A 24,569-nucleotide genomic window follows, 5' to 3' on the forward strand; every position below is an offset into this window, starting at 1 on the left:
GTTGTTTAATGCACTACTAGAATTAAATCCAGTTTGAGCTGAACTCGCGTCCAAACTATTCGAGGTCATCGTACTCGGCCGATTAGGAAGCGAAGGCACAGTTGAAGAACTTGTCGTACTTGCTGTCGTTGCTGTTGGCGCCGAAACACTGGTTGTTGGAGCAGTCGACGAAGTTGTTGACTGCACGGATGATATTATCGGCGCACTAGAAACACCATGAGATTCCCATGGTTTGGGTCGTGGAACTGACATCGTTTAGATGAATTTGTCACAGAGATAAAGTCTAGATCGCACGCTCAGGGTAGATGTAGTTTTGCTATTCAATAAAACAAACTGTCGCACGATCACCTACTGAAGTTCACTAAGGATCGGTATATATTTTTATCAAACTTCTCTAGTCAAAGAAAATCAACCACAATTCTACTTTGAGCGTGAAAAATTGATCTTAAATGCGGGGACAACGTACTGCAAACGGTAGAAGACGAATATATCATCGCCTTGCCGAGGTTGTTACTCACAAACCCATATCTCCATCACTCCATTTATCACATGATCAAGCTACCTTTTTAGGAAATCAATTTTTACCAAGCTCCGAATAATGAAAACAAAAAAATTTACAAAAAACACTATCCATAGTCCACGTTCGGAACAAGTCAAAATTCAAACCAATTATATACACTTATCCCACCCTAGCGACTTTCTCTTTAAGCTTGGCAGCAAAACGCATATCTGCCCACTTGTCAAGCCTGGCAGTGGTTCGTAGAATCCGTTCTGATTTTGTAAAAGCATGTTGATGTTGATCAGAGTAAGGATTTTGGAATGCTTCTGCATAGTCATCCGGATTGACGACTAGCATGTCAGTAAAGTCGCCATCATCAGGATCGTCCGCGGATGAGGGCGAAGAGCCCTCGTTTGGTGGCACAGATCCATCAACACTAGGGCCAGTTGATAAACCGGTCTCGAAAAGTGAACCAGATTTGTCAGAGACGACCGTATTTTGTGAAACTGTATCTGCTTCAAAACCCGATTTAAAGTCAACAATCTCCCATTCTGCAGAGCGGTCAATCTTGTTCTTTAGTCGAAATGCTTTGTACACGTAGGCCACGTTTACCAGAACAAATTCAGGATCAGACATATAATCACTGGTCTCTGCAGAGGGATCCAAAGAAGAAAGAGCAGTTTGAATAGTATCCCACAACAAAGGGCCAATATCAAGATATGAAATAGCTTCTTTAAACTTTTCCTTTCGAGTCTCGATAGCTGAAGTCTCCTGGTCTACTTCATTGAGTGAGTCGGGATCTGGAGTTGGCTGAGAAAACAGAGAGGGAAATGGTACTACGGCGCTTCGTAGATATACAATATCGCAAACCAAATAAGATAAAGCTTCTGAAAAAGAGGCCAAGCTTGCTGCTTTATAATTTTTCTTCCGATCTTGTTTGACTGTAGTTGAAATAACTTCCGAAATTTCAAGAGACTTGACACTCAAAAAAGGGTCCCGTGCGGACTTGGACTTTTTGCTGCTACTTCGAGTGTGGAGCACTCTATTTGATTTCACAGAAGCATGATGATGAACTCCGGGACCCATATCTGGACATTGCCGGATACCGAAAGGATGCCAAACTATCTCGAAGGGTAAAAACACATTGAGAACGATGGCAAGCTGATCGACAAGCTGACACACCTTTGTCAGCATATCCACTAGTTCGGCTGCCGGTTTGTGGCGAAGTGCAGTAAAATTGTCGATGGGGACTCCATCAATGCAGAGAGATAAAGATGAGGGATGAGAAGAGACTGGAGTCGGAGTCGAATCCAGTTCTAAGGGAGGCGATGATGACTTGAACGAGGAAAGTTGATGGATATCAAAACGGCTTATAATCGACAAAAGAGATGCATGCCTCAAACTTCGCAGCTTAGTTACAGTGGATGATGCCTTTGATCTTACAGCATCAGTTGACTGTACAGTTCTGTCAACTTGAAGACAGTGTGCACTCTTCAGAGCTGTTGTAGCCCTGGATAGCATACGCTTTCGAACACGAACCTCTGACCGCATGCGATCAGCCTGAGCAGAAAGATCTGCAAGATGTTCCTTCAAGGCCGCGAGATCATTGCGAATATGGGACACAGTTATGTGGGCGCGCTGCGATGCAGCGCGGATTTGAGATATTGTCGAACCGGAAGTAAGTAAGAGGTTGACATCACTCACAGCCTCAGAGCGAGAGGCAAGAGCAGAGAGAAGAGAAACACGGTCAGGCAGGATAGTGGCCGACACGCAAGATGAGCAGGCTAAAGAGGAATCAGGTTGATTGCAAAGAGAGCATACATGGTATCTTTGGCTGCCAGAAGAAGGAGAGCTGTTATGCGAAAGATGAGAGGGTCCTGAGGCGGAGAAGATATGAGCAGCGACTGGAAGACTAGAGGAGGAGGGTAGAGACATGAGGGTCTCTTCGAGACACGAACAAAACACCTGTGTAACAGAATATACAGAAAGAAAATGCTTCGACGCTACACCAAAATGACGGTAGCAAAATAAGCTTGATGAAATCAAAGATATTCAATCAAAGCCATCAGGCAGCTCTTATTCAACCAGCTTGCTTAAGAGAGGAACATGGACAGTTCAGTTTATATCGGATCGAGAACTACAACACCCACCAGTTGGGATAATGAGGAGTTGGGACATGTGCTCATCTCGTGATTGCCAGAGTGACAACATGGCAAATAGTTATAACGTCACGCATTTATCACATGAAATACACGTGATTCTCTCTCACGTGAGCTAGGGTGGAGGGAAGGTTTGGGCGTATAAGGTTCTGGAGCAGATTGGGGGGCAAATGAACTCATCGGGTCTGGTTGCCCTGGGAGACGAAGGTAAAATGGGAGGAAGGTAGAACTGGAAAGAGCAGTCCGTGAGAACTGCTGCAAGCGAGACACATCAAAACAGTCCAGGACGGCTATCGGCCACGAGGTGAGCAATTACTGGAGATAGTTGAACAGGTGGACTACGGACTAGAGTGTTCTATAGACGAAACAAAAAAGACCAGCAGCAGCAGCAACAAGCATGTGGGTAATGGGCGATCCCTATTTCCTCTAGTGACGAATCAAGGGAGGAAGACACAGTGCCCCAGGAGCCATAATCTATTATACAAGCACTGATCGACCTCCTTTTAGCACGGAGAAAATTAGTTGTCGCAGTTGATAATGAAGCGTCGTCGATATATGATATCTGATTTCAGGCATGAGCGCTTTAGTGATAGACATACAGCACTCCGTATAATTTGGGCAGTTGGACGGAAAGCAAAAGACATACTAACAGAAACAGTAAGATTACCTATTCATCTTAACAAGATTAAGCTGCTTCGTCGTACGTAATCCCAGGCGTAGTGAGCGCTCTCAAGGCAGTAACTAGCCTCCTGTTTTCGCCCCAGAGCAGCTACGCTAAGGGTTCTCAGCCTACGCAAAGAAGGGATCCTGGCCCCATGCGCAGCCCAAACTCATATCCACTAGTCCGAACAAGGCAGGCGGTAAATATGTCTCCAGCCAACCGAAACGGCATTTTGCAGCCACAAGTGTCCGAAGGAATGCAGGAGCTCATTTCCCAGGCCGCCGAGGGCCGAACGTGAAGCATTCCGGATGTAGAATCATAGTACACGCTGTGTTTGCGGGCTTCCAAGACGCGTCGTTGTGTTTGTTAGTCTGATAGTCGCGTCCACTAGCCCTTCCAAGCATTCTGCGAAGACGTAAACAAAACACATCATGGCATGGTATCCCACACAGTCGCATGCTCCTGTTCTGCCGTTGCGTAAGCCACTGCCAATTCTGTTACGTGTTCGAGCACCTCTCGTCTCTTCTGTTTCTCATCTCGTCTCGTCTCGTCTCGGCCACCCAGTGTCTGGTCGCGATCGTTGTTAATTCTCTCTTCTTCCCGCCTCCGCTTCTTTCACTCGGGAATTTTTTTGTTTCGTTATATTTCGAGATCGCTCTTTTGCTTTCCGTTCTCTCTCGTTTTTGTTTCTGTCTCAGCAGTTTTTTCTTTCGGTATATCTACTGCTCGGCTTGCCGCTCGTTTCTCGCCGTAGCCTACCTTCTCGCTCGAATCCTCCCAAGAAGACGACTCCTCCGTTGCCCGCAAGCATTTCAGCTTTTCCAGTCCGTCGACAGCGCCTGCCTCTGCTACAATGCGTTCCTCGCTCTATGCCCTTGTCTCTCTAATCGCAGCGGCCTCTGTTGCTGCTGATTGCCAGGAAATCTCTGGAAATTACTACTGCAATGAGGTCTCAGCTATCGAGTTCGCGAACGTGGGCTTCTCGGGTTCCTACGACGATGTAACAAACATGTCCGACGATTGCACCTGTTCAACTTCCACAAAGTCTTTCTCTGGCCCCATTGCTCCTCTCAGTGAAGATATTTCCATGCATTTCAGAGGTCCTCTCCAGCTTAAGCAGCTCTCCGTCTACACCTCGTCGTCCTCTAGTTCGTCTGCAAAGCTTAAAAAGCGCGACCCTACCTCGCCTGGGCCCGCGGCTCAACCCCTCCATCAGGCCCATAAGCGCGACCCTCACGTTCACGCTCAGCAGCATGGTGTTCTTCATCAAAAGCGCGCTGTTGAATATGTAACTCAGATTGTTACTATGATTGAGACTGTGTTCTATAATCCCGATGAGGATTCGACGGCATCGGAAGAGCCTTCGGCCTCGACTATCGAAACTCAATCCTCAGATTCTGCTATTCTTGCAGTTATTGCTACCCCTGTTGAAGTTACCGTATCCGGCACCTCTCCTTCCACCTTCGTTTCTTCGACCACCACCTCCTATCCTGCAGATACTTCCCCTTTGTCTTCAACCACTTCAGAAAGCTCTACGTCGGACTCTTTGCCTACGTCTACGTCATCTTCAGATGTTGTAGAGACAGTCTCGTCGTCTTCTTCGACCACCTCTACTTCCTCTACGACCTCGTCAGCTGCCTCTTCGTCCTCTACCGTTATTTCGACTTCGGATTGGTCTCGTGTTGGCCAATATGATGCTTCTTCGGGTACTATGTCCGGCCTAGTTTTCCTGAACAATATGGGAGGCTCGAATGGCTCAGGCACTTGGGATACTTGCTGGGGATCGTCGCTTTCCTTCGCTAACTCTGATGGTCTGACTGGAGCTGCAGAGTCTCAAGTTCTTGCAGACACATTGATTCCCTCAGACTACGAGGTCATTGTTTTCTCCGATACCGAATGTACGACTGACACCTGCGGATACTACCGGGAAGATTCTACTGCTTATCTTGGTTTCTCAGGTGACATGAAGATGTTTCTGATTGAGTTCCAGATGCCAACAGACAGCGATTCTACAGCTGATGCTAATGTTGACATGCCAGCTATTTGGTTTCTTAATGGTCGAATCCCAAGAACTCAGCAATACGGCTCATGCTCTTGCTGGCAATCTGGATGTGGAGAGTTTGATGCCTTCGAAGTCCTATCTACTGGATCTTCGTACATGACATGCACTCTTCATGACTGGCAGGGAACAGGCACCCAGTACGGTGGTGGTGGTTCTTCGGATTACTTTGGTCGTCCAACAGACGCGACTATGAAGGCAGCAGTCATTTTTGATGGCGCGGATGAGCAGATTTTTTTGGTTAAACTGGACGACTCGACAGATTTCTCTGATGCAATCGATGCTAGCACCATTGCCGACTGGATGAGTGCGGATGCTACGGTTGTCACAATTGCATCATAATGATTAATACCATGATTGAGCCTCGGCTCATATACTAGATGCGAATATGACACCGATTATTAGGAAATGTGTACGTTAGGGATTGGAGGGAATGACTTGTGTCAGAATGTGATGTTTCAGTTAATGCTTTTTGTTAATTTTTCGCCTGCTTGTTTATGTACCTATTTGTTTGCTCGCTCGTTCTTTATTTTTTTGCGAAACTTCCGATGACCAAAATCATTGGAGCCTGTCCTTGTGATTCACTATTTGGGAACAACCTTCGATGACTTCGGACCGATAGCACACGTTGTTTTGATTTCTAATATTTGGGTTTTTGTTCTATCTTCCCTCCTTATGCTTGATTGAGCTTATATGATTGACAGTTACATCTTTAGAATGTAATTTGATGTGAAATACTAGTTTCAATATAATGATTTCTGTTCTATAATTTTTCGTACTCCGTTGTTGTAGAAGCCTACTTCCCGTTTAGTCGTTGTGGGGTTAGTTATTGGTGCTGACCCTCTGGGCCATTCTGAGTGGCTGATTTCGGCTTGCGGGGCCACAGTCGTCAATGGGATTATTTTGGAGAGATTTGCACATGGATTCATACCGTCAAAATGATGTGGCTGTAGCACCAATATAGACTTCGAACCGAGTGACCTCCTCCCCTTCCCCGCGCGCCGGAGAGCATAACCAAGTGTGTTCTTCGCGATATATATAATCGGAAGACAGCCAGACAACTATTCACGCTTTATTTCTAGCTTTTTGACCACAACTTCTCTTCTGTTGATTTGCTATTGCCTGTTTACTATTTTGTTTGCTCCTAGGATTTTCAATATGCCTGCCAGAGTTATTGTTGTAGGCGGGGGACTATCCGGTCTCTCCGCTGCTCATCAACTGTTGCTGAATGGTGCAAATGTCGTCTTGGTTGACAAGCAGGGTTTCCTCGGAGGAAACTCCACGAAGGCAACTTCTGGTATCAACGGTGCTCTTACTCGCACCCAGGTCGATCTGAAAATTAGAGACTCTGTTCAACAGTTCTACGACGACACTCTGCATTCTGCTCGCGATCTTGCTCGTCCTGATCTCATCAGAGTCTTGACCTATAATTCCGCCGCAGCTGTCGAATGGCTACAAGATGTCTTCCAGCTCGATCTCACTCTTGTTTCTCGCCTGGGTGGACACTCCCAGCCGAGAACTCATCGTGGCCATGATGCCAAGTTCCCCGGCATGGCAATTACTTATGCCCTCATGGAACGTCTTGAAGATCTTTCCGCCGAATCTCCAGATCGAGTAGCTATCCGAAAGAAAGCGAAAGTTGAGAAATTACTTACCGATCCAGCTGACCCAAGTAAGGTCCTTGGTGTCGAACTTGAAGGTGGTGAGCACATTCTTGGTCCCGTTATTCTTGCGACTGGTGGTTATGCTGCTGATTTCACCGATACTTCGTTGATCAAAAAGTATAGGCCTGAAGTTTTCGGACTTGCAACCACAAATGGTACCCATGCCACTGGTGATGGTCAGAAAATGGTTATCTCGGCTGGAGGTGCTGGGATTGATTTGGAAAAGATCCAGGTCCATCCTACTGGATTGGTTGATCCTCGCGACCCGGATAACCGCTGGAAGTTTCTTGCCGCCGAGGCACTTCGTGGAGAGGGTGGTCTTCTGTTAAACGCCGATGGTGAGCGCTTTTGCGATGAACTCGGACATCGTGACTATGTCTCGGGTGAAATGTTTAAGACCAAGTTCCCTATACGGTTGGTTCTCAACGGAAAAGCTTCTTCGGTTCTTGACTTCCACACGAAGCACTACTCTGGTCGAGGTTTAATGCGCAAAATGACTGGCAGAGATCTAGCACGTGAGATTGGCTGTTCGGCTGCAAAGTTGAGACAAACTTTCGATGATTACAACGCTATCGCTGATGGAAAGAAGAAGGATCCTTACGGGAAGAAATATTTTTCGAATGGTCCTCTTGAAATCGATGACCAGAATTTTTATGTAGCTCTTGTAACGCCAGTACTACATTTCACTATGGGAGGAGTCGAGATTAATGATAAAGCTGAGGTTATATACTCTTCAACTGGAAAGGCTTTTGACGGCTTATTTGCTTGTGGTGAATTAGCTGGCGGTGTTCATGGAGCTAACAGACTGGGAGGTTCATCACTTCTTGGCTGTGTCGTCTATGGACGTGTTGCCGGTGATACTGCTTCAAGTTATCTATTCCAAAAGCTGCTGAAGGCTCCTTCGCCCGCCGCTTCTCGTCTATCTCAAATTAGTCTGCATATTGACCCTTCTCGACCAGGACAAGTTGTTGTTGACTGGGGTTCCGGCGCGTCTTCTTCTCTACCTGCAACTTCTGGTGCTCCCGTTGTTACTCCTGCGGGTTCTAGTTCTACCGATGTCTCCAGCGCAGAACCAGCCGCTGCTTCTTCAGCTCCTGTCGCAGCAGCAGCTCCATCAGGACCTAAACCATTTTCTATCCCAGAAAAGGAATTTTCTACCGCCGATGTCGCAAAACACAATACAAAAGGAGACTGTTGGGTTATAGTGAAGGGCCTAGTAATGAACTTGACTCCATTCCTTAACGACCATCCTGGCGGCGTGAACGCCATTGTCAACTTTGCAGGACGTGATGCAACTACTGAGTTTGAGATGCTTCACGAAGACCGTGTCATTCCAAAATACGCGGCGGAAACTGTCATCGGCAAAATTCAGGGAACAAGTCCCGTCTTGGAGCCCTGAAGCCGTTGGACTGAATCTAGGAGTTGTGCGTAGTCCGGATCAAAAATTTTGAAACTTCTCAAGTAATAGTGAACAAGCCGGAAACATTTGACAATACTTTGAAAAGCAGCTATTTGCAAAAAGCGACTTTTGTTGAAGAACAGGAAGGTTTTATTTTTGTATCAGTCCCTAATATAAGAAATCACCAAGCATCTGCCTTTTGTTGTAAAAGCCATCAATGATGAATCTTCCTCTACTTCATGTTGCAGAAGCCAGCAAGTCCATCGATGAACTTCCGACGAATCAAGTACTCAATCATGAGGTTAGGGTGTCTCAATTTGTCAGTGCAATTTTTTTCCTCCCGTCGATTGTTAAGAAAAAAAAAATCCCAGGCAAGCAAGATTTTTCATTCTCTTTGCGTTACCTCTCCCGAACCACTTCTTTTCTTCTATTTTATTTAATTTTATATCCATTTTTTATATTGTGACTTTTGTCACCCGTTATACATAATTTTGCCAGGATGTCTACAGAAGAAGTTTTTCCCGGTGCCATCGGTATCGTACGTACTACTAGTTTCTCCGCATTGTAAACTATAAGTTTTTATTAACCATCTTTTATAGGATCTCGGAACCACTTACTCGTAAGGCTCAAGCTATCTGGGATTTTAAGTTCGTATTTGAGGAGGAAATAACTAATTCATTGATTATAGATGTGTTGCTACTTACGATTCCGCTGTTGAAATCATTGCCAACGAGCAGGGCAACCGTGTGACTCCGTCATTTGTTGCCTTCACTGACAAGGAGCGTCTCATCGGAGACGCTGCAAAGAATCAGGCAGCTTTGAACCCTGCCAACACTGTTTTCGATGCTAAGCGTTTGATCGGACGGCGGTTTGACGATCCCTCTGTTCAGAAGGATGCTAAGACTTGGCCCTTCACTATTATTTCGGACCCTTCCGGCCAGCCATTGATCGAGGTTGAGTACCTTGGTGAAAAGAAGACTTTCTCTCCTCAGGAAATCAGTTCCATGGTTTTGACCAAGATGAAAGAGATTGCTGAGGCCAAATTAGGCAAGAAGGTCGAGAAGGCCGTTATCACCGTCCCAGCTTACTTCAACGATTCACAGCGTCAAGCTACCAAAGATGCTGGTGCCATTGCTGGTCTTAACGTTCTCAGAATTATTAACGAGCCTACTGCTGCTGCGATCGCTTATGGTCTTGGTGCAGGAAAGACTAAGACAGAGAAGCACGTCCTCATTTTCGATCTTGGTGGTGGTACTTTTGATGTCTCACTTCTTACCCTCGAAGGTGGTGTTTTCACCGTCAAGGCCACTGCTGGTGATACACATCTTGGTGGACAAGATTTTGATACTAACCTTCTTGAGCACTTTAAGACTGAGTTCAAGCGGAAGTCCAAACTTGATATCTCGGACGACGCCCGTGCTCTTCGTCGTCTCCGCTCTGCTTGTGAACGTGCTAAGCGAACTCTCTCTTCTGTTCCCAACACTACAGTCGAGATTGACTCTCTTTTCCAGGGCGAGGATTTCAACACTACCATAACCCGTGCTCGTTTCGAGGATCTAAACGCTACTCTTTTTAAGTCTACCTTGAGCCCTGTCGAGCAGGTTCTCAAGGATGCTGGAGTTGACAAGTCAGCTGTCGATGAAGTTGTTCTTGTCGGTGGTTCTACACGTATTCCAAAGATCCAGAATATGCTTTCTGAATTTTTCGATGGAAAGCAGCTCGAGAAGTCCATTAACCCTGATGAAGCTGTTGCTTACGGTGCTGCTGTTCAAGGAGCTATTTTGACCAACCAGGCTGTTGGTGAGGATACTGAGGATCTTCTTTTGCTTGATGTCGTTCCTCTTTCTCTTGGTGTTGCCATGGAGGGTAATATCTTTGCTCCTGTCGTTCCCCGAAACACTACTGTTCCTACTCTTAAGCGTCGTACTTTCACCACCATAGAAGACCACCAGACGACCGTCCAGTTCCCCGTTTATCAAGGTGAGCGTGTCAACTGCTCTGAGAATACTCTTCTTGGTGAATTTGATCTTAAGGGAATTCCGCCTTTGAAGGCCGGAGAGCCTGTTCTTGAGGCAATTTTCGAGGTTGATGCCAATGGTATTCTTAAGGTCACTGCTGTTGAGAAATCGACCGGTCGTTCTGCAAACATCACCATTTCCAACTCAGTCGGCAAGCTTTCTTCCCAAGATATTGAGAAGATGATCAATGATGCCGAAAAATTCAAGTCTGCTGATGAGGCCTTTTCCAAGAAATTTGAGCAGCGTCAGCAGCTTGAGTCTTACATTTCCTCTGTTGAGGCTACTCTCTACGATCCTGCTGTCTCCCTCAAGCTCAAGCGCGGAGCCAAGGACCGTATTGAAACTGCTCTTTCTGACGCTATGGCTGCTCTTGAGATTGAAGACGCCAACGCGGACGATTTACGTAAGGCTGAGTTGGTTCTCAAACGTGCTGTCACTCGTTCAATGTCTTCTCGTTAAATTAATGCTCTGAAAATACTTGCTATTCCTCCGATTGAAAACTAAATCATCGTACATGTATGGAATAGCAAGAAAATCCATAAAGTTCGTTGTGTGAGAGTTCTGTCTATGTTTAGATGTGGCAGGTTGGTATCCCTTGGATCGGTCGCATACTTTTTTATCTTGTTTGTTCTTAAATAAAAGCTTTCCATATAGTTCAGAAATGTGGTCGTAGGATTACTATTATTGCTGATTTTTGATGTTGGCGTTTAATGTCAGTAGGGTTTGGGTATTGAAATATTTCTACATGCAAAATCAGTAAAATTCTACAACTTGTCATGTTATAAAATTTGGTGGTATAAAGCAATACAGCATGGTTGAAGATCGGCGACAGCCTGATCGTGATCGTTATAGATATCGCGATCAAGATAGGGAGCGAAATCGTAATCGTGATGGAGACAGAGCCCGGCGCCGCTATTATGACCATGAACGTGAGCGCGACCGAGATCAAAATAGAGCTCGATATAATCAAGATCGACAGGACAGACAACGGTCATATCGGGAGCGAACTACATCACGGTCGAGAAGTCCTCGGCTGAAAAGGAGATTGAAACAATATGGAACTGATGAAGATGAAGATGACAAAGGGAAAAGCGAAGAAGGATATTTTGATTCTGATGGCGCGTATGTGCCCGGTCGTCGGCGAGCAACTCGGAGACGAAGATCTCGGTCTCGAACGCCTATCATGGACAGCTCTGAGAAGAATAATAAGGATTCCGCATCCCTTCAGCAGCAGGAGGAAGATGATGAAGAGGCTCAAATGGCTAAACTGATGGGGTTCTCGGGATTCTCAACCACGAAGGAAAAGCATGTTGCTGGCAATGTTGGCGGAGCGGTCATCAAAAATGCGGTACCGCAATATAGACAATACATGAATCGGGACGGAGGATTCAATCGTGCTCTATCGCCGTAACCGCCCTATTTTTTTTGGTAGCAAAGGATGTTTGAAAAATTTGATTGTCGACAAGTCTCGAGAGGGTTGCGGATGAATCAGGCAGGTACGGCTGAGATTGTCATCCCCTAGTCATCCACTCACTTCGCCCCTCCGCCAAATATTTATATATTTGAGAGATAATGTCTTGTGGTTGCACGAGAGTAATATATTTTCAATCCTAATATATTGTCTACTATTCCAATGGTTTCCACGATGGCTATATATGGCGCTACTGGTCTGGCCGGCCGAGCTATGCTTTCTGTTCTGAAAGCAAATACTCTTCCCAATCTCTCCAACGTCGTTGCAGTTACTCGACGTCCCCTAGATCCAGCTTCTATTTATGATTTCCCACTTAAAGTGACGAATTCTGTTGTGGCTGATATTAGCGATCCAAATGCATTCCCCGAAAACGCTGATATTCTTTATTGTGCTTTGGGACTTCCGATTGGTTTAGCTGGCAGTAGCGCAGGTCAGAGAGCGGTAGACCATGATCTGACGTTGAAAATTGCTGAGAATGCTAAGGCCGTGGGTACAGTGAAGACAGTTATTCTAGTATCCGCTATGTATGCTGATATAAATGCTCGAACAGAGCATAACAAGATGAAGGCTGAAACTGAGCGGGATATTGCCAATCTGGGATTTGAACAAACTATTATCCTTCGACCAGGCGGTATTTTAGGTGATCGTGTTAATCAGTCTGTTCGACCCGGTTATGAAAAGCCTGCATATATAATTTTTAAAGCTATGAGACAGGTTCCTTTCCTTCGCTCTCTCTCAAATAGTATATCGGTTTGGGATTATGAGCTTATTAAAGCTGCTTTGTACATTGTTGAAAAGGGCGATAAAGGTGTGACTATTATTCCACATAGAGAATTGGCAAAAATGGCACAAAAATACGATGAATTTAAGCAGGCTCAAAATTAATTTAACGCTACTTTAATAACGAATCTTTTGGAAATATGCTCCATCTTTAATTGTCTCTTTAACCGTTTGTCAACTCCTCTACGAAGCTTCAGTATGTTTGCTTGTTCATTTTCCCTAATAGGTTGTAGTCCTTGAAGTACGGAAGGACTTTTAGTCCATGGTTACCGTAAGAGCTTAAAAATATCAAACTGTTATCCGACGAATTTTCCTCTTAATTGACTTCTCATGTCAATGTTACAGAATCGAAGACACGTACTATTTCAATGTCAATCTCGTATAAGATCGCCCTACATAACTTTAACTAAATCAGACATTGATAAATTATGCCTTGATGGCCAAGTTGGTAAGGCGCAGCACTAGTAATGCTGAGATCAACGGTTCAAATCCGTTTCAAGGCATTTTGATTAAAATTTTTTTAGTAATTCAAAATAAAATTAAATTAGTGAAGATGAGCTTGAAGTGGGGGTCAACCAAGTGTCTCGCTATGGTCTCTAGATTAGATCAACTCTATTGTCGCTTGGTTACCTAAACCGGCAACTCAACTTACTGTTTAGGCAACCCGGACGGAGGGTGGCCGACTGCTCATTGAGAAACAGGAGATTAATGTTCATTTTCAAGCCCAGAGACGACAGAATAGCTCATGCAAAGAAGAGAAGATTGACGAGAATACCCAAGCAGACTTAATTAGCACGAGTCGAGAACTTTAGAAAGTTAAAAGTGGTTAGTGCTTATGTCGCTGCGAATAGATAATTTGAACGAGCAGCGACGAATGCCCGACTACGGGTCGAACGGCAAAACGAACAGACGCGCCGCTATAGATTTAAAAGTTCTGTTTGCGCTTTCTAAATATGATACGAAGATGTGAGACAGAGATCAACGAGGCAGCCCCGGTTCTTATTATTTCATATGCTGTAGGTTATAAAAAAGTAAGATTTGGCTATCAGCAAATAGTGAAAATGGAAAGGAAGTGTCGCTTGCGCTCGCTAATTTACCGAACTGAGCTGATCGATTACAGCCTGCTGCGGGGCATTATTAGACTCGTCAGTACAGCAGTTTTTGTATCAGACTGTTGACAGTGCGGCGGAAGCCCGGTGTCTGCAGAACCCACTCCCGAGAGTGCCGGGCTATTTGCTGTTATAAGAGTGTGTTTTCAAGACTAGGGTGCCATTGTAAAACCATTTTAATCATTTTTTAATTGTAATTCTCTTCCGTAAGACAAATTTCAGAGGTTTGCAAAAATCCGAGGACGATTGCGCTTATTTTCGTGCGTTGTGGTCATATACGGTATCCTGTATCATCCTGCCTAGAGCTAGTTCCCCGACTTAACTTTTCCCTTCCAGAGCTCATTGCTCCCTCTCTTTACAACCTAAATCTTCCGGATTTCTTCTCTTTTTATCTTTTCCACCTCCGGAAATTCTCATCTCCAATTCATTATGTCACATCATTTCACTGTCTGGGTTGTTGCCGGCCCTGCTGGCTGTGGAAAAACTACTACAGCTAAAGAACTCTGTAAGGTTTTTGATGCACCCTATGTCGAGGGCGATTCACTACACACAGGGTTGAACATCACAAAGATGGAGAACAACATTCCTCTGAGTGATGCGGACCGCGAGCCTTGGCTCAAATCTATCGTTCCAAAGTGCTTCGATGTAGCTGAGATTGCTGATAAGCCCAAGGGAAAGCATTACTGTGTCGTTACATGCTCGGCTCTCAAGAAGAAGTACCGTGATATTATCCGTCAATCCGCCCGCGCACTACGCGATCAGCGCGGAATCTCAATTGGCGTCCATTTCATCTTCCTCACTGCCAACGAGGAGGTACTCATCGACCGTGTCCATTCTCGCAAAGATCATTACATGAAAGACTCTATGGTCGAGAGCCAGCTTATCATCCAAGAACTTCCTTCCATTTCTGAACAGGTCGATTCGATTACCGTTCATGTTGACGGCAAGACCCCGGAACAGGTCCTGACGGAAATTCGCCGCGAAATTAAGAATTTTGATTAGTTTGTGGTTTTGAGTTTTATTATTCTTTTGATTCAAATACATTTCTTGATTTTTTTGTTAACACTGATTGGTTTTACTTCGCTTATATGCCTTGTTTGCCTTTCCTGAAGAATTTCTAGTTTGATTTTTGGCTTGTTCCATTCTTTCTTGTTCTTTCCGAGTCGTCTTTGTACGTTATTCTTGCTTATCATGTACAAATAGATATTTACCTAATATAATACTTATGGAATATACTACATTTGATCAATAATTATGCATATAAAGTATATTTATAAATGCATATTTGCTCACATATGTCTGTTAATAATTCTTCACTAGATCAGCGACTTTTAAAGCAAGTTCATCCGCTTCAAGACGTGTTTCTGCTTCTGCATATACACGAACAGCGTCTTCGGTACCGCTGGCTCGTACAAAACTTCGACCTAACTTGTATTTATTGACCAAATCGTCAATTTGGGCCTGCACACCAACAGGCTCTACAAGTCTCCGCTCGGCATCCTCGGTTTTGAATCCAAATCGGTCTCTAACAACCACTCGAACAAGTCGATTAGGCAAGTCGGTATATGCACTGTTCCAGTCCGCCGGTCCCCAGGCTTTGTGTGCAAGAATAGTGACAACAAGTAAGAGATCGGACATAGCGTCACCGACAGTTTGGTTAATGACGTCGATGAGTCTAGCCAAATTTGTAACTGCGCTTTGTTGACCGGGGCTTTGAGCTTCGAACGACGCCAGCTCTCTAGCTGCTGCCGCGGAAAACAGTACTGTCCCATGACCGTTCGCTTCAAAGTAAACACCGACATCGTACTGTTGAGCGGCATGGTGCAAATGCTTTACTCCTGTAGGTGTCACAGTGACTGGTACCTTGAGAACCTCTTGAATATAACGAGTAGATGAGCCATTGGCATACGCAGTCTGTACTACACCAACTCGAATTTTATTTTGTAGACCGGCCTGAACAAGCAGCTCTTGGATAAACATTGCTGCAAGCGAAGCAATCTTGTCTCCATCAAGTAAGAAAAATCTTTTTGCTTGGTCCACATAGTAGAATACAATTCTATCTGCGTCGCCATCTAACGAAGCATGCAGTGCCAGCGGGACAGGTTCTGTACCCGCAGGTAAAGTCTGCTGAGTCTTGACAAAATCTGCTCCACACAGTGCATTTAACTTTTCGGGTGAATCAGAAGCATTATTCACAATATTGATCTGCAGAAACTTGTCGTCAATTGAATCTGCTAGTTTCCGCAATTGTGTGCCTCCAACACCATTTGCAGCATCAACAGTGACTATTGCAGGTCCTTTGTCAGCCATAACAGCGGCAAAAGCATCAGAAAGCTTCGCATAGTAGCCCATTTCATTTGGTTCTCCATAGGGTGTAGGAGTACTGGCAGTGTTTATACTCTTGACGATATAATGCAATTGCGGCGTAGTTAGCACCTCATAGTTCGTCATCGCAGCTCCAGAAGCCGTAAGGCCATCTTTCAAGGCAGCCGCAAGAGCAGGTCCAGAAGCGCGAGTATCACGAGCATATACCACATTGGCTGGTTTCTCAAGATTGATGTTGAGACTTTCGGAGAGATCAAGATATGCACGGGCAAGGTCGACGTCGGAGTCGGCGTTTGCAAACTTTGTAGCAAAAGCTTCCCAAGACGCCTGATAGCATGATTAGAACGAAATATATCAAGACACAGTTAAACTAAATACATGAACCTGCCTCAAGCATTTCACCTTGCGGATCAATCAATTTGACGCCATTGTCCTCTGGTGGGTTGTGGGATGCAGTGATCATGACGCCAATAGTACTCCCGTCAAGATTTCTAGATCGCAGGGCCGCCAACAAGCCAACACGATAGACAACTGATTCCAAATAATCGGCATGCATTCTAAATCCAGCTGTACCATATGTAAACACCCTAAGTGCACCTCTAGATTCATCAAAAACTCTAGGATGCTGCGCGGAAAACTCTTCGATTTGTCGGAGCTGGTCCAGAATGATCTGGTCCTTTTGGTCTTGTTCAGCCATGATATTGTCTGTTCCACTGAGTTTAAACTCTGGGCAAGCACCTATCAATCAATCAGTCCGTAATTTTTACGACAAGCAAGCTGTACGAAGCTTATAGACGGACTAATTTATGTATACACAATCGAAAAGAAGAAAAAACGCCGGAATCCAGGTGCTCGAGTCGACGAAAATAACAGCACAGTGAGGCTGAAGGACGTGGGGTGCGGCGCAGTTGTTTGGCAGAGTTCGGTACAGGGGACCTTGTATGGCAAATTAGATTGGGCGGAGATTTGCACGCTTTGAGAGATTGGATTACTAGTGGTTATCGAATAATTTTACTGGACAGAAAGAGTTCATAGGGCGCAGTCAACTTGATGAAGTGCGAATCAATGTTTCCAGGGATCGCAAGATCAGTGATACTGGAAAGGAACTCCGGGCTGATTGATCAAGTTCTGGCTTCGATACGCTTGATCCATTCCACTGCTGGTGCTCTAAATGAACTGAACAGGACAGATACCAGCGCCAAAGTCATAGATATGACTCCTCTTGATCGTCCACCAATCCTCACTGCATCAGAGAAACAGGGACAGTCTTCTCACCGTTCAACAATACCATTCAAACGACCACTAATACTGGCCGAGGAACAACAACAAAAGGCATTGGAATTGTCCGTAAAATTCAGACAAAATCCATACGCAACAATGATAAGCACCCCCATTCGAGCATGTATTGCTTATAACCTCCGTCTCCCTAAAGATCTACTTCTTAGTCTCTCGCTCTACGAATTGCCACCTGATCTTCAAACACAGTTCAAAATGGCCGGTAAGCAGCTCCAGCTAGAAGCCGATAAGAGGATGTTTGCTGTTCTACCCACTGAAAATGTTTTGCCGAGGAGTCGAAATATATATCATATTCTACGTAGAAATTTTCTTCAGCATACCGAAGCAAATAAGAGATATCCGGTGTTTGGCAAAAGATTAGCGGAAGCTTTATCTAGAGACAGAGGTTTGACTACAGTTTGGCCTGAAGATATGGCAACTACGGTATACAAATATCTATGTCGTCAAATTCTCTTCGAAGCGAGCAGATTTCAGGGAACTAAATTGTCATTGATCGAGCACCCCATTGCGGCCATACTTTCCTGGGAGGATACAAGTTCACTGCAAAAAACTCGAAATCCTGAGGATCCCGCTGATATTGAAATAAAAAAATCCAGATTCACAGGTAGGCCGTTCGTTTTATATCATGTCAATCGAATTTTAGATCCGGAAACTTCAAAGTTATTGCATGAATCTCTTTCTGAGAAGCTACCAACGATTTATCCTGAGACCAAAATAGTTAGTGATCCGGATGTCGCTACGGAAGTACAGGATCGACTTTTTCTACAGTACTCAATCAACTCGACCGTGCTTCTCAAGCAGCTCTGGCTTATGCATTTATACGTGGGTGACCGACGCACATTTGTGCCGACCAGTCTCTCAAGAGAAAGCAAGCGCTAAAATAAGTTTCTATCTTCATAAATAATCGCAATCTACAGTACTGCAGCGATAGTTTTCAAGACTACAATTCAGCCGCATGAGGCTGAACTCCTCGGAACAGCCTAGCTCAACAGCAGCGAAAGTGAATCGGTTCTCCCAGTTATATTGCCAGCAGCAGCGAACTTGAGCAGACTACGATTTTTGGTTCCTTCAGACACATTTCCATCTGCAATCACGACTCGAAAAGCTTTTTCTCTTATAATCTTATTTGTGATTTTCGAACAAAATACGGGATTGAATTACTCTCGCTGTCCTTTCGTTGCCTCTTGTTTCGCTATCGCTAGTATACTGCAATTGCCTGTCCAGCCTCTTCAGTCGTTTCGGAGCTGATTTTTCGAAATGGTTTCAAATCCATTCTCTAGCTGGGGAAGAGCAAAAAATGACTTAGACGATACGGATATTTTGGTGAACAATGCTGCAGGTGGCTCAGAACACTATGAATTAGACCGAATGGACTCTCGGCCTCCAACATACGAGTACAATATTCAAGGAAGCAGTACAAGCTCCAATAGCATTCGTAATGAGACAACTTCTAGCAGTGGCAATCCTTGGTCCAGTTCGCATTCTTCGAATCCTCCAGATATGATGTACAACATTCCTCCTACAGAGCCTATATCTTCTCAATTTCAGGATGGCCCTCCTCTCCCCCAACGTCCGAAATGGAGACTACCGTATTTCACCATAGCTATTACCATCGTCCAAATAAGTGTATTCGTATCCGAAATGATATATCAGCATAAATGGGCACATAGTATATTGGCGACGAAGCCAACGTTCAACCCGATGCTGGGACCCTCAACTTATGTATGTCTAAGTGATTTTGTTGATAGGAATATGCAGTTCATAGGTTTTCTAGATCCAAATCCATATGGGTTCTCGGTTTAATCCATGTATGTCATACATTCAAGGTGTAACGGACAAAGCCGGCGACTGGCCATGTCCGAGTTCCACTACGGTAGATACTGATGTCTGCACACTCTCCGAGCTCTGTGGTATGGGCGGGGTGGGATCTCGACCTGATCAGGTAGGTTTGAATATAGGCATCTCATTTTGTAACTCACATTCTCAATTTTTATTAGTGGTGGAGATTCATAACAGCTATGTTTATTCATACTGGTATTATTCATATCATCCTCAATATGTTTGTACAGTTTACTGTTGGTATTCCTAGTGAAAGGTAAGCAAGATTGTTCAGTGAAAATAAAGCCACTAATAGATTTATCACAGGACTATCGGGTTCTTTAAATATGCTATTTTATATCTCGCTGCAGGAATTAACGGGTTTGTTCTTGGAGGAAATTTTGGATCTGACGGAATGTCTAGTTGGTGCGTGTTGCGATGTATTAGTTTTACAGGGTCATACAATCTAACATAGATTCAGCGGTGCATCTGGAGCTTTGTTTGGCATGATGGCTCTCCGTCTTCTCGAATTGCTGTTTAACTGGTCTCAATATGACCGGCCACGGCGAATATTATTTGGATACCTTTTCGACATAGTGATCACACTAATCCTCGGGCTGTTCCCCGGAATCGACAATTTTGCGCACATTGGCGGATTTATGGTTGGATTAACGCTTGGGATTGCATTTTTAAGTCCGCCTACACGAATAAAATCCAAAATGAACGCCAGCGAACCTTACTACATTTCATCATCTAGCAACTATCTTCAAAACCAATTCAACAGCGCTCGCACAAAGCTGTCAAATAGGGGCCCGGCATGGTACGCCTGGCTAGTTGTGCAGTTTGGCTTCGTACTGCTAACTGCTGTTTATATGATTATATTTATTAAAAAGTTCAAATCAGGGGGCGGCAACTGTTCGTGGTGTAAATATTTGAGCTGCATTGTAAGTTGACATGAGGGCAGCTGCTGAGTATGAAGAGCCATAGAAGAAAGACTAACTGTTTTCATTAGCCAATCAACAACTGGTGTGATGCAGACTATATCACAGTTTCTTAAACTTTTCCGATCTACATCCTACTCAGTTCCGGGAATTAGTGTTAGGGGATTCAAAGGTCCTGCCATTAACCTCAAGGAGAACCGATACCATCTAGATACTTATGAGTATAATACACAATTTTATTTATCATCAATGACCATGAAAACGTTTTCAGGAATTCATTTAGAAACACGAATATTTCAAATAAATAGCCAATCGTTGGTTTCAGAAAAAAAGTAAAATAGTGTGAGAGAGGGACAATTAACAAGCTCCAACCAGACAATAGACCAAACACAGATACATTTACATAATCTATGAAAATCACAGCACAATAAACCAATATCAGAGGCAAAAAGAAACAATCAACAATTGGCTTTAGTGATCTGCAATTGACTGATAATACAATATATACTCTTTCTTGACTTTATCCCAAACAGTAGTATCAAAAAATGTATACACTCCACGTTCGTAATGCATATTTTGAGCAATCGGTTCCACCCCCGGATCTTTAGTCAGCCACATCTTTAGATCTTTATGATACCTCCAGTTGCGATTAATCAATTCATTCGCAGCAATATCTTGCATATAATCTCGCGGCATGGAGTAAAATATATAGAATAGAGTCTCATCCGAAAACTTTTGAATCTTGTCCACCTGTGGTTCCACAGATTGAACATGGTAACAAGTCGGAAGATGATACTCTGGTTCTACTCGAACATTGGAAGTTTCCGCCCATGGAGATCCAAATGAAGTACATAGCGGCTCCGAACTAGTATATGTTAACTTCAAATCGTGAAATTTCCAAAACCAGTTAGCAACTTACTCTGGTTGGTTAAAATTCAAACCCAACGCCGTAAGATCTGTTCCCAGCGCTAAACGGCCAATATCATTAGACTGCTCAGATTTCATGAAATTCGAAAGCTCATTCAATCCAAAAGGAAGATCGCTTGAGATTTTGCTTGAGGAATTGCCGTTTTCCTTCTCATCCGCCGAGTTCTGGCGTATGGCTTGAGACCAAATATCTGAGGCAGGACGACCACCCATACTCGAAAAATCGTTTTCATCTAGTTGTAACTTGTCTTCAAATCCATCAATTATTGGATGATTCGCTACCCCATTCGAAGCTTCACTACCAATCGCCATTTGCGCGTAAGGAATTTGGCCAGTGTTAGCATTCAAAGCATTGGGCATCGATCCTTCTGTCCACACCTTGTCTTCTTGTTCTCCTATAGTACCCAATAGTGATGACTGTTGTTGCTGTTGTTGCTGTTGCTGCTGTGGACGCTGCTGCTGAAGCTGAAGTTGTTGCTGCTGCAGCAAAACCTGTTGGTGCGCAGTGTCCAATTTTTGCTGTTGCTGGTTCATCAAACCGGGTGGCGCTCCTCGAACGCCTCCCATTGGCATTGGCGACTGTGTGCCTGAACGCGAAAAAAGAGCATTTCCAAATTGACCTGATGCATTAGCTGACCCGCCTGCAACTCCATTGCCTGGAATTCCGCTACCCATGACTGAAGAGTACGACTTCGAGGTTGCCTGACTCAGAGTTGGGAACTCGTTCATATCAAGAGCACCAGTGGAAAATTGTTGTTGCTGTTGTTGCAGCGTATTTCCTGATTGCGAAACAGCTGATAATGAGGGGAAATGATTACTGTTCAATACTGAGCCAGTCTGCGGTCTCCGCGTTGGGGTCGTAGGAGTGGGTTGAGACTGTAAGGGCTTGTTAAATCCTCCAGCAGCGCCCCATAGAGGAACCGGACCTAACGAAATCCAAGTCAGAATAAAAAATAATAGATACTCGATATAGGAATAAAAAGAACCCATTAAAAATCAATTGTAGATTCTCTGGCAGATTTTTAATCGAGTTACGCCCTTCTATTCCTACAACGACCAATAAATGATTCGCATACTTTGCCGATTATTCATAGAGGAAAGCATGTTTGAAAAACCATGCGAACGATTTTGTGCCGGTTGGCCTAGAACAAATTGAACTCGTAAGTAACAAATTCGAGTTTGCCAGCAAAGGAGACATTCGGAGGATTTGGATTCAATCACCAAATCCAGGCAGCAGTAGCCATCCAATATCTCTACAAGTAGCAGTGGAAATCCAATTAGCTTACCTGGCCGATTCATAGTTTCATAAACGTAGTCGTCGAACTGAAGGCGCAGACAGATGTTTCGTCATGTATCAAGATTCAAAAAAAACTGTGAAGACTTTGATACCCAAGCGAATGCGACGAATCCAAAAGAAGGTAGTGAGAACGCGAAATAGTGTTATACAATCTAATATGCTCTTCAAGACCAAACGTTGAATTATTTTCTCGTTTTTAGCGATTTCGATCAAAAGTGAATAAATTCTCTTGAATCGCAGAAATTAGACTTCGACGGGTGGTGATCTGAATCTCTACTAACGCCTCTAAAATGTAAGCACTTTTTATATTGGAACGCATGTAGGTGGAACGAGCTGACAGCAGCAAATTAGCTGATTTGCTTTGTTCTGTAGGAAGCAGGACGAATTAGTTAGCGATTATTTGGTTACCTATTGATATTAAGCTCAAAAACGCTGAAACGTATATTTTTGATTGTGTGGCCGGCTTGGTGTGATACGACATGGCCGACAAGACTGTCAATCAGACTATCGAGGAAGTGGCTTTCAATGCCGATTCGAACCAGCGCTCACCAGAAGTTCTGTTGTCAAACGAAGTAAAAGCTACAGCTGCAGGGCTCTTGGATAATTCTCAGGATGGTGAGTGGAATTTTGGTCGGAATCAACGTTGTGTTTGCTGCCGCTTTTGAGGAACATTATGATCTAACGTGTTTGATTTAGATACCTCGAATGATCTGGAGACAGTAAACCGAAAACGTGGTCGAGAATCGTCAATGGAAGACAGAGCAGCAAAAGAGGAAAATGATATTACGAGGAGTGTTCTAATCGAATCAACAGATTTAAAACGTCAGAAGACTACTGATGAGGATGCTGATTCCAAAGAACCGAACGACGTAGTAATAATGGAAGACAGTACAACAGAGAAAACCAATGATCTCAAAACTGATTTAAAAGTTCATCCAAAACAGGACTCAAAGACTCCAAAGGAGGATATCGCTAAAGAGGAAGATGATAAAAGATCTGGAACAGAAGCCGGGGATTCAGCGGAATCTGCTAGGAATTCAGCGGACCTGCAAGGAACCAAGTTAAGCTCTTCCGCGGATGAAAAATCAGACCATACATCTGATTCTAACTGCAACACCCCCAAACCATCCGTATTTGGTTCACTTGGATCAGGTAAAGGAACTTTTGGATCCTCTTGGCTTTCTGGTAGTGGATTCTCTACGCCTCTCAAACCATTTGGAAGTTCTGTATTTGGACAGCCTAGCAGCGAGGTATGTTCATGCATATGTTTTCTTAGAGCTTTATTTTTAACTATTTAGACTTCAAAGCCGTTTACTTCGTTTTCTTCCTTTTCGGCGTCTAAGTCGAATCCGTTTCTTCATTCGTTCGGAAGCGACAAGGACAAGCTAGAAGACGAAGTGAAGGAAACAAAAAATCATGGTATAAATACAGAGGAAACAACGACAGGTGCCGTCTATGAACCTTACGTCCAACTCAAGCTACAGGAACAAAAAGGTAAGCATTATAGAGAAGGTTTGGTATAGTTTACTAATCGAGAGAATAGTTGCCACGGGCGAAGAATCTGAAAAGTCTGTCTACAGCTGCCGTGCCAAGCTTTACGCGATGTATCCTACAGATTCGACCTCAGGATGGAAGGAACGCGGCACAGGGTCTTTACATTTGAATGTTTCAAAGAATTCTACTCACGAGGAATCTATTTCCGAGAAAACTGATAGAAATACCGCAACTAATACGGAAAGTGAAGGGAAAAAAACCGTAACTCGGAAATCTCGCGCACGGATTGTTATGCGGGCAGATGGGGTTCTTAAAGTTGTTTTGAATCTGCCTTTAGCAAAAGGAATTGAAGTCATGCATGGAATGAAAAGTTCACTTGCCGGAGAAAAAGTTGTACGTATCGCTACATTTGATGGAGAGAAGCCAATTCAATACGCGTTCCGTCTAAAATCTGAGGCTAACGCGAAAGAGCTCTTGGAGGAATTAAAAAAACTTGTAGAATAGCTTGGCGCTTTCTTTCCTCGATAGCCGACTTTGTATACTAATGATCTAGCAATTTGTATTTCAATTGACATAAGCACAATAGCTTAAGTGTAGTTAATTTGTACATTATGAGTTTCTCAGATTAACATTTTGATTTAAGTAAACTCAA

At 44.1% G+C, this 24,569-nt stretch overlaps 12 protein-coding genes and 1 non-coding gene across 13 annotated transcripts; 10 read left to right on the forward strand and 3 right to left on the reverse strand.

Moving 5' to 3' along the window:
* Window positions 1-512: 512 nt before the first annotated feature.
* Window positions 513-2,627, reverse strand: V1516DRAFT_667992 (UV radiation resistance protein and autophagy-related subunit 14-domain-containing protein). The gene has a single exon (XM_066920932.1). The coding sequence runs from the start codon at window positions 2,432-2,434 to the stop codon at window positions 680-682; it is 1,755 nt and encodes a 584-aa protein (XP_066779755.1). The 5' UTR covers window positions 2,435-2,627; the 3' UTR covers window positions 513-679.
* A 1,347-nt stretch (window positions 2,628-3,974) lies between these two features.
* V1516DRAFT_34426 (putative TOS1-like glycosyl hydrolase-domain-containing protein) lies at window positions 3,975-5,920 on the forward strand. Its single transcript, XM_066918930.1, has one exon. It carries the CDS (start codon window positions 4,173-4,175, stop codon window positions 5,718-5,720), a length of 1,548 nt encoding a protein of 515 aa, XP_066779756.1. The 5' UTR covers window positions 3,975-4,172; the 3' UTR covers window positions 5,721-5,920.
* A 507-nt stretch (window positions 5,921-6,427) lies between these two features.
* V1516DRAFT_667996 (FAD binding domain-containing protein) lies at window positions 6,428-8,756 on the forward strand. The gene has a single exon (XM_066920933.1). It carries the CDS (start codon window positions 6,537-6,539, stop codon window positions 8,439-8,441), a length of 1,905 nt encoding a protein of 634 aa, XP_066779757.1. The 5' UTR covers window positions 6,428-6,536; the 3' UTR covers window positions 8,442-8,756.
* On the forward strand, window positions 8,757-11,205 carry V1516DRAFT_667999 (heat shock protein 70 family). The gene is made up of 3 exons (XM_066920934.1): window positions 8,757-8,979; window positions 9,041-9,060; window positions 9,130-11,205. The coding sequence occupies exons 1-3, from the start codon at window positions 8,941-8,943 to the stop codon at window positions 10,916-10,918; spliced, it is 1,848 nt and encodes a 615-aa protein (XP_066779758.1). The 5' UTR covers window positions 8,757-8,940; the 3' UTR covers window positions 10,919-11,205.
* Window positions 11,206-11,212: 7 nt separating this feature from the next.
* On the forward strand, window positions 11,213-11,981 carry V1516DRAFT_34365 (uncharacterized protein). Its single transcript, XM_066918928.1, has one exon. It carries the CDS (start codon window positions 11,271-11,273, stop codon window positions 11,868-11,870), a length of 600 nt encoding a protein of 199 aa, XP_066779759.1. The 5' UTR covers window positions 11,213-11,270; the 3' UTR covers window positions 11,871-11,981.
* A 123-nt stretch (window positions 11,982-12,104) lies between these two features.
* Window positions 12,105-12,815, forward strand: V1516DRAFT_661655 (uncharacterized protein; the record flags this gene model as incomplete). The annotated part of the gene is made up of 1 exon (XM_066920380.1): window positions 12,105-12,815. One exon carries the CDS (start codon window positions 12,105-12,107, stop codon window positions 12,813-12,815), a length of 711 nt encoding a protein of 236 aa, XP_066779760.1.
* Window positions 12,816-13,140: 325 nt separating this feature from the next.
* V1516DRAFT_t1 lies at window positions 13,141-13,213 on the forward strand. Its single transcript has one exon. It is a non-coding gene; the product is annotated as a tRNA-Thr (tRNA).
* Window positions 13,214-14,068: 855 nt separating this feature from the next.
* On the forward strand, window positions 14,069-14,971 carry V1516DRAFT_34369 (P-loop containing nucleoside triphosphate hydrolase protein). The gene has a single exon (XM_066918929.1). It carries the CDS (start codon window positions 14,249-14,251, stop codon window positions 14,819-14,821), a length of 573 nt encoding a protein of 190 aa, XP_066779761.1. The 5' UTR covers window positions 14,069-14,248; the 3' UTR covers window positions 14,822-14,971.
* V1516DRAFT_668006 (uncharacterized protein) lies at window positions 14,891-16,963 on the reverse strand. Its single transcript, XM_066920935.1, has 2 exons — window positions 16,533-16,963; window positions 14,891-16,471 (listed from the first exon to the last, which is right to left on the reverse strand). The coding sequence occupies exons 1-2, from the start codon at window positions 16,839-16,841 to the stop codon at window positions 15,122-15,124; spliced, it is 1,659 nt and encodes a 552-aa protein (XP_066779762.1). The 5' UTR covers window positions 16,842-16,963; the 3' UTR covers window positions 14,891-15,121.
* A 393-nt stretch (window positions 16,964-17,356) lies between these two features.
* V1516DRAFT_683075 (uncharacterized protein) lies at window positions 17,357-18,319 on the forward strand (the record flags this gene model as incomplete). The annotated part of the gene is made up of 1 exon (XM_066923491.1): window positions 17,357-18,319. One exon carries the CDS (start codon window positions 17,357-17,359, stop codon window positions 18,317-18,319), a length of 963 nt encoding a protein of 320 aa, XP_066779763.1.
* Window positions 18,320-18,808: 489 nt separating this feature from the next.
* Window positions 18,809-20,211, forward strand: V1516DRAFT_694033 (uncharacterized protein; the record flags this gene model as incomplete). The annotated part of the gene is made up of 5 exons (XM_066923920.1): window positions 18,809-19,162; window positions 19,215-19,382; window positions 19,438-19,535; window positions 19,586-19,684; window positions 19,740-20,211. The coding sequence occupies 5 exons, from the start codon at window positions 18,809-18,811 to the stop codon at window positions 20,209-20,211; spliced, it is 1,191 nt and encodes a 396-aa protein (XP_066779764.1).
* A 206-nt stretch (window positions 20,212-20,417) lies between these two features.
* V1516DRAFT_644957 (uncharacterized protein) lies at window positions 20,418-22,648 on the reverse strand. The gene is made up of 4 exons (XM_066920157.1): window positions 22,413-22,648; window positions 22,203-22,268; window positions 21,119-22,052; window positions 20,418-21,064 (listed from the first exon to the last, which is right to left on the reverse strand). Exons 1-4 carry the CDS (start codon window positions 22,423-22,425, stop codon window positions 20,671-20,673), a joined length of 1,407 nt encoding a protein of 468 aa, XP_066779765.1. The 5' UTR covers window positions 22,426-22,648; the 3' UTR covers window positions 20,418-20,670.
* Window positions 22,649-22,768: 120 nt separating this feature from the next.
* Window positions 22,769-24,547, forward strand: V1516DRAFT_688524 (uncharacterized protein). The gene is made up of 4 exons (XM_066923781.1): window positions 22,769-23,038; window positions 23,120-23,673; window positions 23,722-23,917; window positions 23,967-24,547. The coding sequence occupies exons 1-4, from the start codon at window positions 22,903-22,905 to the stop codon at window positions 24,419-24,421; spliced, it is 1,341 nt and encodes a 446-aa protein (XP_066779766.1). The 5' UTR covers window positions 22,769-22,902; the 3' UTR covers window positions 24,422-24,547.
* The last annotated feature ends 22 nt before the right edge of the window (window positions 24,548-24,569 follow it).

Source organism: Lipomyces oligophaga (genome assembly GCF_038497815.1).
Source record: "Lipomyces oligophaga strain CBS 7107 unplaced genomic scaffold V1516scaffold_1, whole genome shotgun sequence".
Lineage (NCBI taxonomy): Eukaryota > Fungi > Ascomycota > Lipomycetes > Lipomycetales > Lipomycetaceae > Lipomyces > [Lipomyces] oligophaga.

What these genes read in the sequence shown, in the direction of transcription:
- V1516DRAFT_667992 (XM_066920932.1), bottom strand. Translation starts at nt 2,434, where the DNA reads ATGTCTCTACCCTCCTCCTCTAGTCTTCCAGTCGCTGCTCATATCTTC.
- V1516DRAFT_34426 (XM_066918930.1), top strand. Translation starts at nt 4,173, where the DNA reads ATGCGTTCCTCGCTCTATGCCCTTGTCTCTCTAATCGCAGCGGCCTCT.
- V1516DRAFT_667996 (XM_066920933.1), top strand. Translation starts at nt 6,537, where the DNA reads ATGCCTGCCAGAGTTATTGTTGTAGGCGGGGGACTATCCGGTCTCTCC.
- V1516DRAFT_667999 (XM_066920934.1), top strand. Translation starts at nt 8,941, where the DNA reads ATGTCTACAGAAGAAGTTTTTCCCGGTGCCATCGGTATC. An exon ending in TTCCCGGTGCCATCGGTATC is followed by an intron (nt 8,980 to 9,040) that starts GTACGTACTACT and finishes CATCTTTTATAG; the next exon opens with GATCTCGGAACCACTTACTC. An exon ending in GATCTCGGAACCACTTACTC is followed by an intron (nt 9,061 to 9,129) that starts GTAAGGCTCAAG and finishes CATTGATTATAG; the next exon opens with ATGTGTTGCTACTTACGATT.
- V1516DRAFT_34365 (XM_066918928.1), top strand. Translation starts at nt 11,271, where the DNA reads ATGGTTGAAGATCGGCGACAGCCTGATCGTGATCGTTATAGATATCGC.
- V1516DRAFT_34369 (XM_066918929.1), top strand. Translation starts at nt 14,249, where the DNA reads ATGTCACATCATTTCACTGTCTGGGTTGTTGCCGGCCCTGCTGGCTGT.
- V1516DRAFT_668006 (XM_066920935.1), bottom strand. Translation starts at nt 16,841, where the DNA reads ATGGCTGAACAAGACCAAAAGGACCAGATCATTCTGGACCAGCTCCGA. An exon ending in CGCAAGGTGAAATGCTTGAG is followed by an intron (nt 16,472 to 16,532) that starts GCAGGTTCATGT and finishes TCATGCTATCAG; the next exon opens with GCGTCTTGGGAAGCTTTTGC.
- V1516DRAFT_644957 (XM_066920157.1), bottom strand. An exon ending in CTCTATGAATAATCGGCAAA is followed by an intron (nt 22,053 to 22,202) that starts GTATGCGAATCA and finishes GGATTTCGTTAG; the next exon opens with GTCCGGTTCCTCTATGGGGC. An exon ending in TTGAATTTTAACCAACCAGA is followed by an intron (nt 21,065 to 21,118) that starts GTAAGTTGCTAA and finishes AACATATACTAG; the next exon opens with TTCGGAGCCGCTATGTACTT.
- V1516DRAFT_688524 (XM_066923781.1), top strand. Translation starts at nt 22,903, where the DNA reads ATGGCCGACAAGACTGTCAATCAGACTATCGAGGAAGTGGCTTTCAAT. An exon ending in CTTGGATAATTCTCAGGATG is followed by an intron (nt 23,039 to 23,119) that starts GTGAGTGGAATT and finishes TGTTTGATTTAG; the next exon opens with ATACCTCGAATGATCTGGAG. An exon ending in CAAGCTACAGGAACAAAAAG is followed by an intron (nt 23,918 to 23,966) that starts GTAAGCATTATA and finishes TCGAGAGAATAG; the next exon opens with TTGCCACGGGCGAAGAATCT.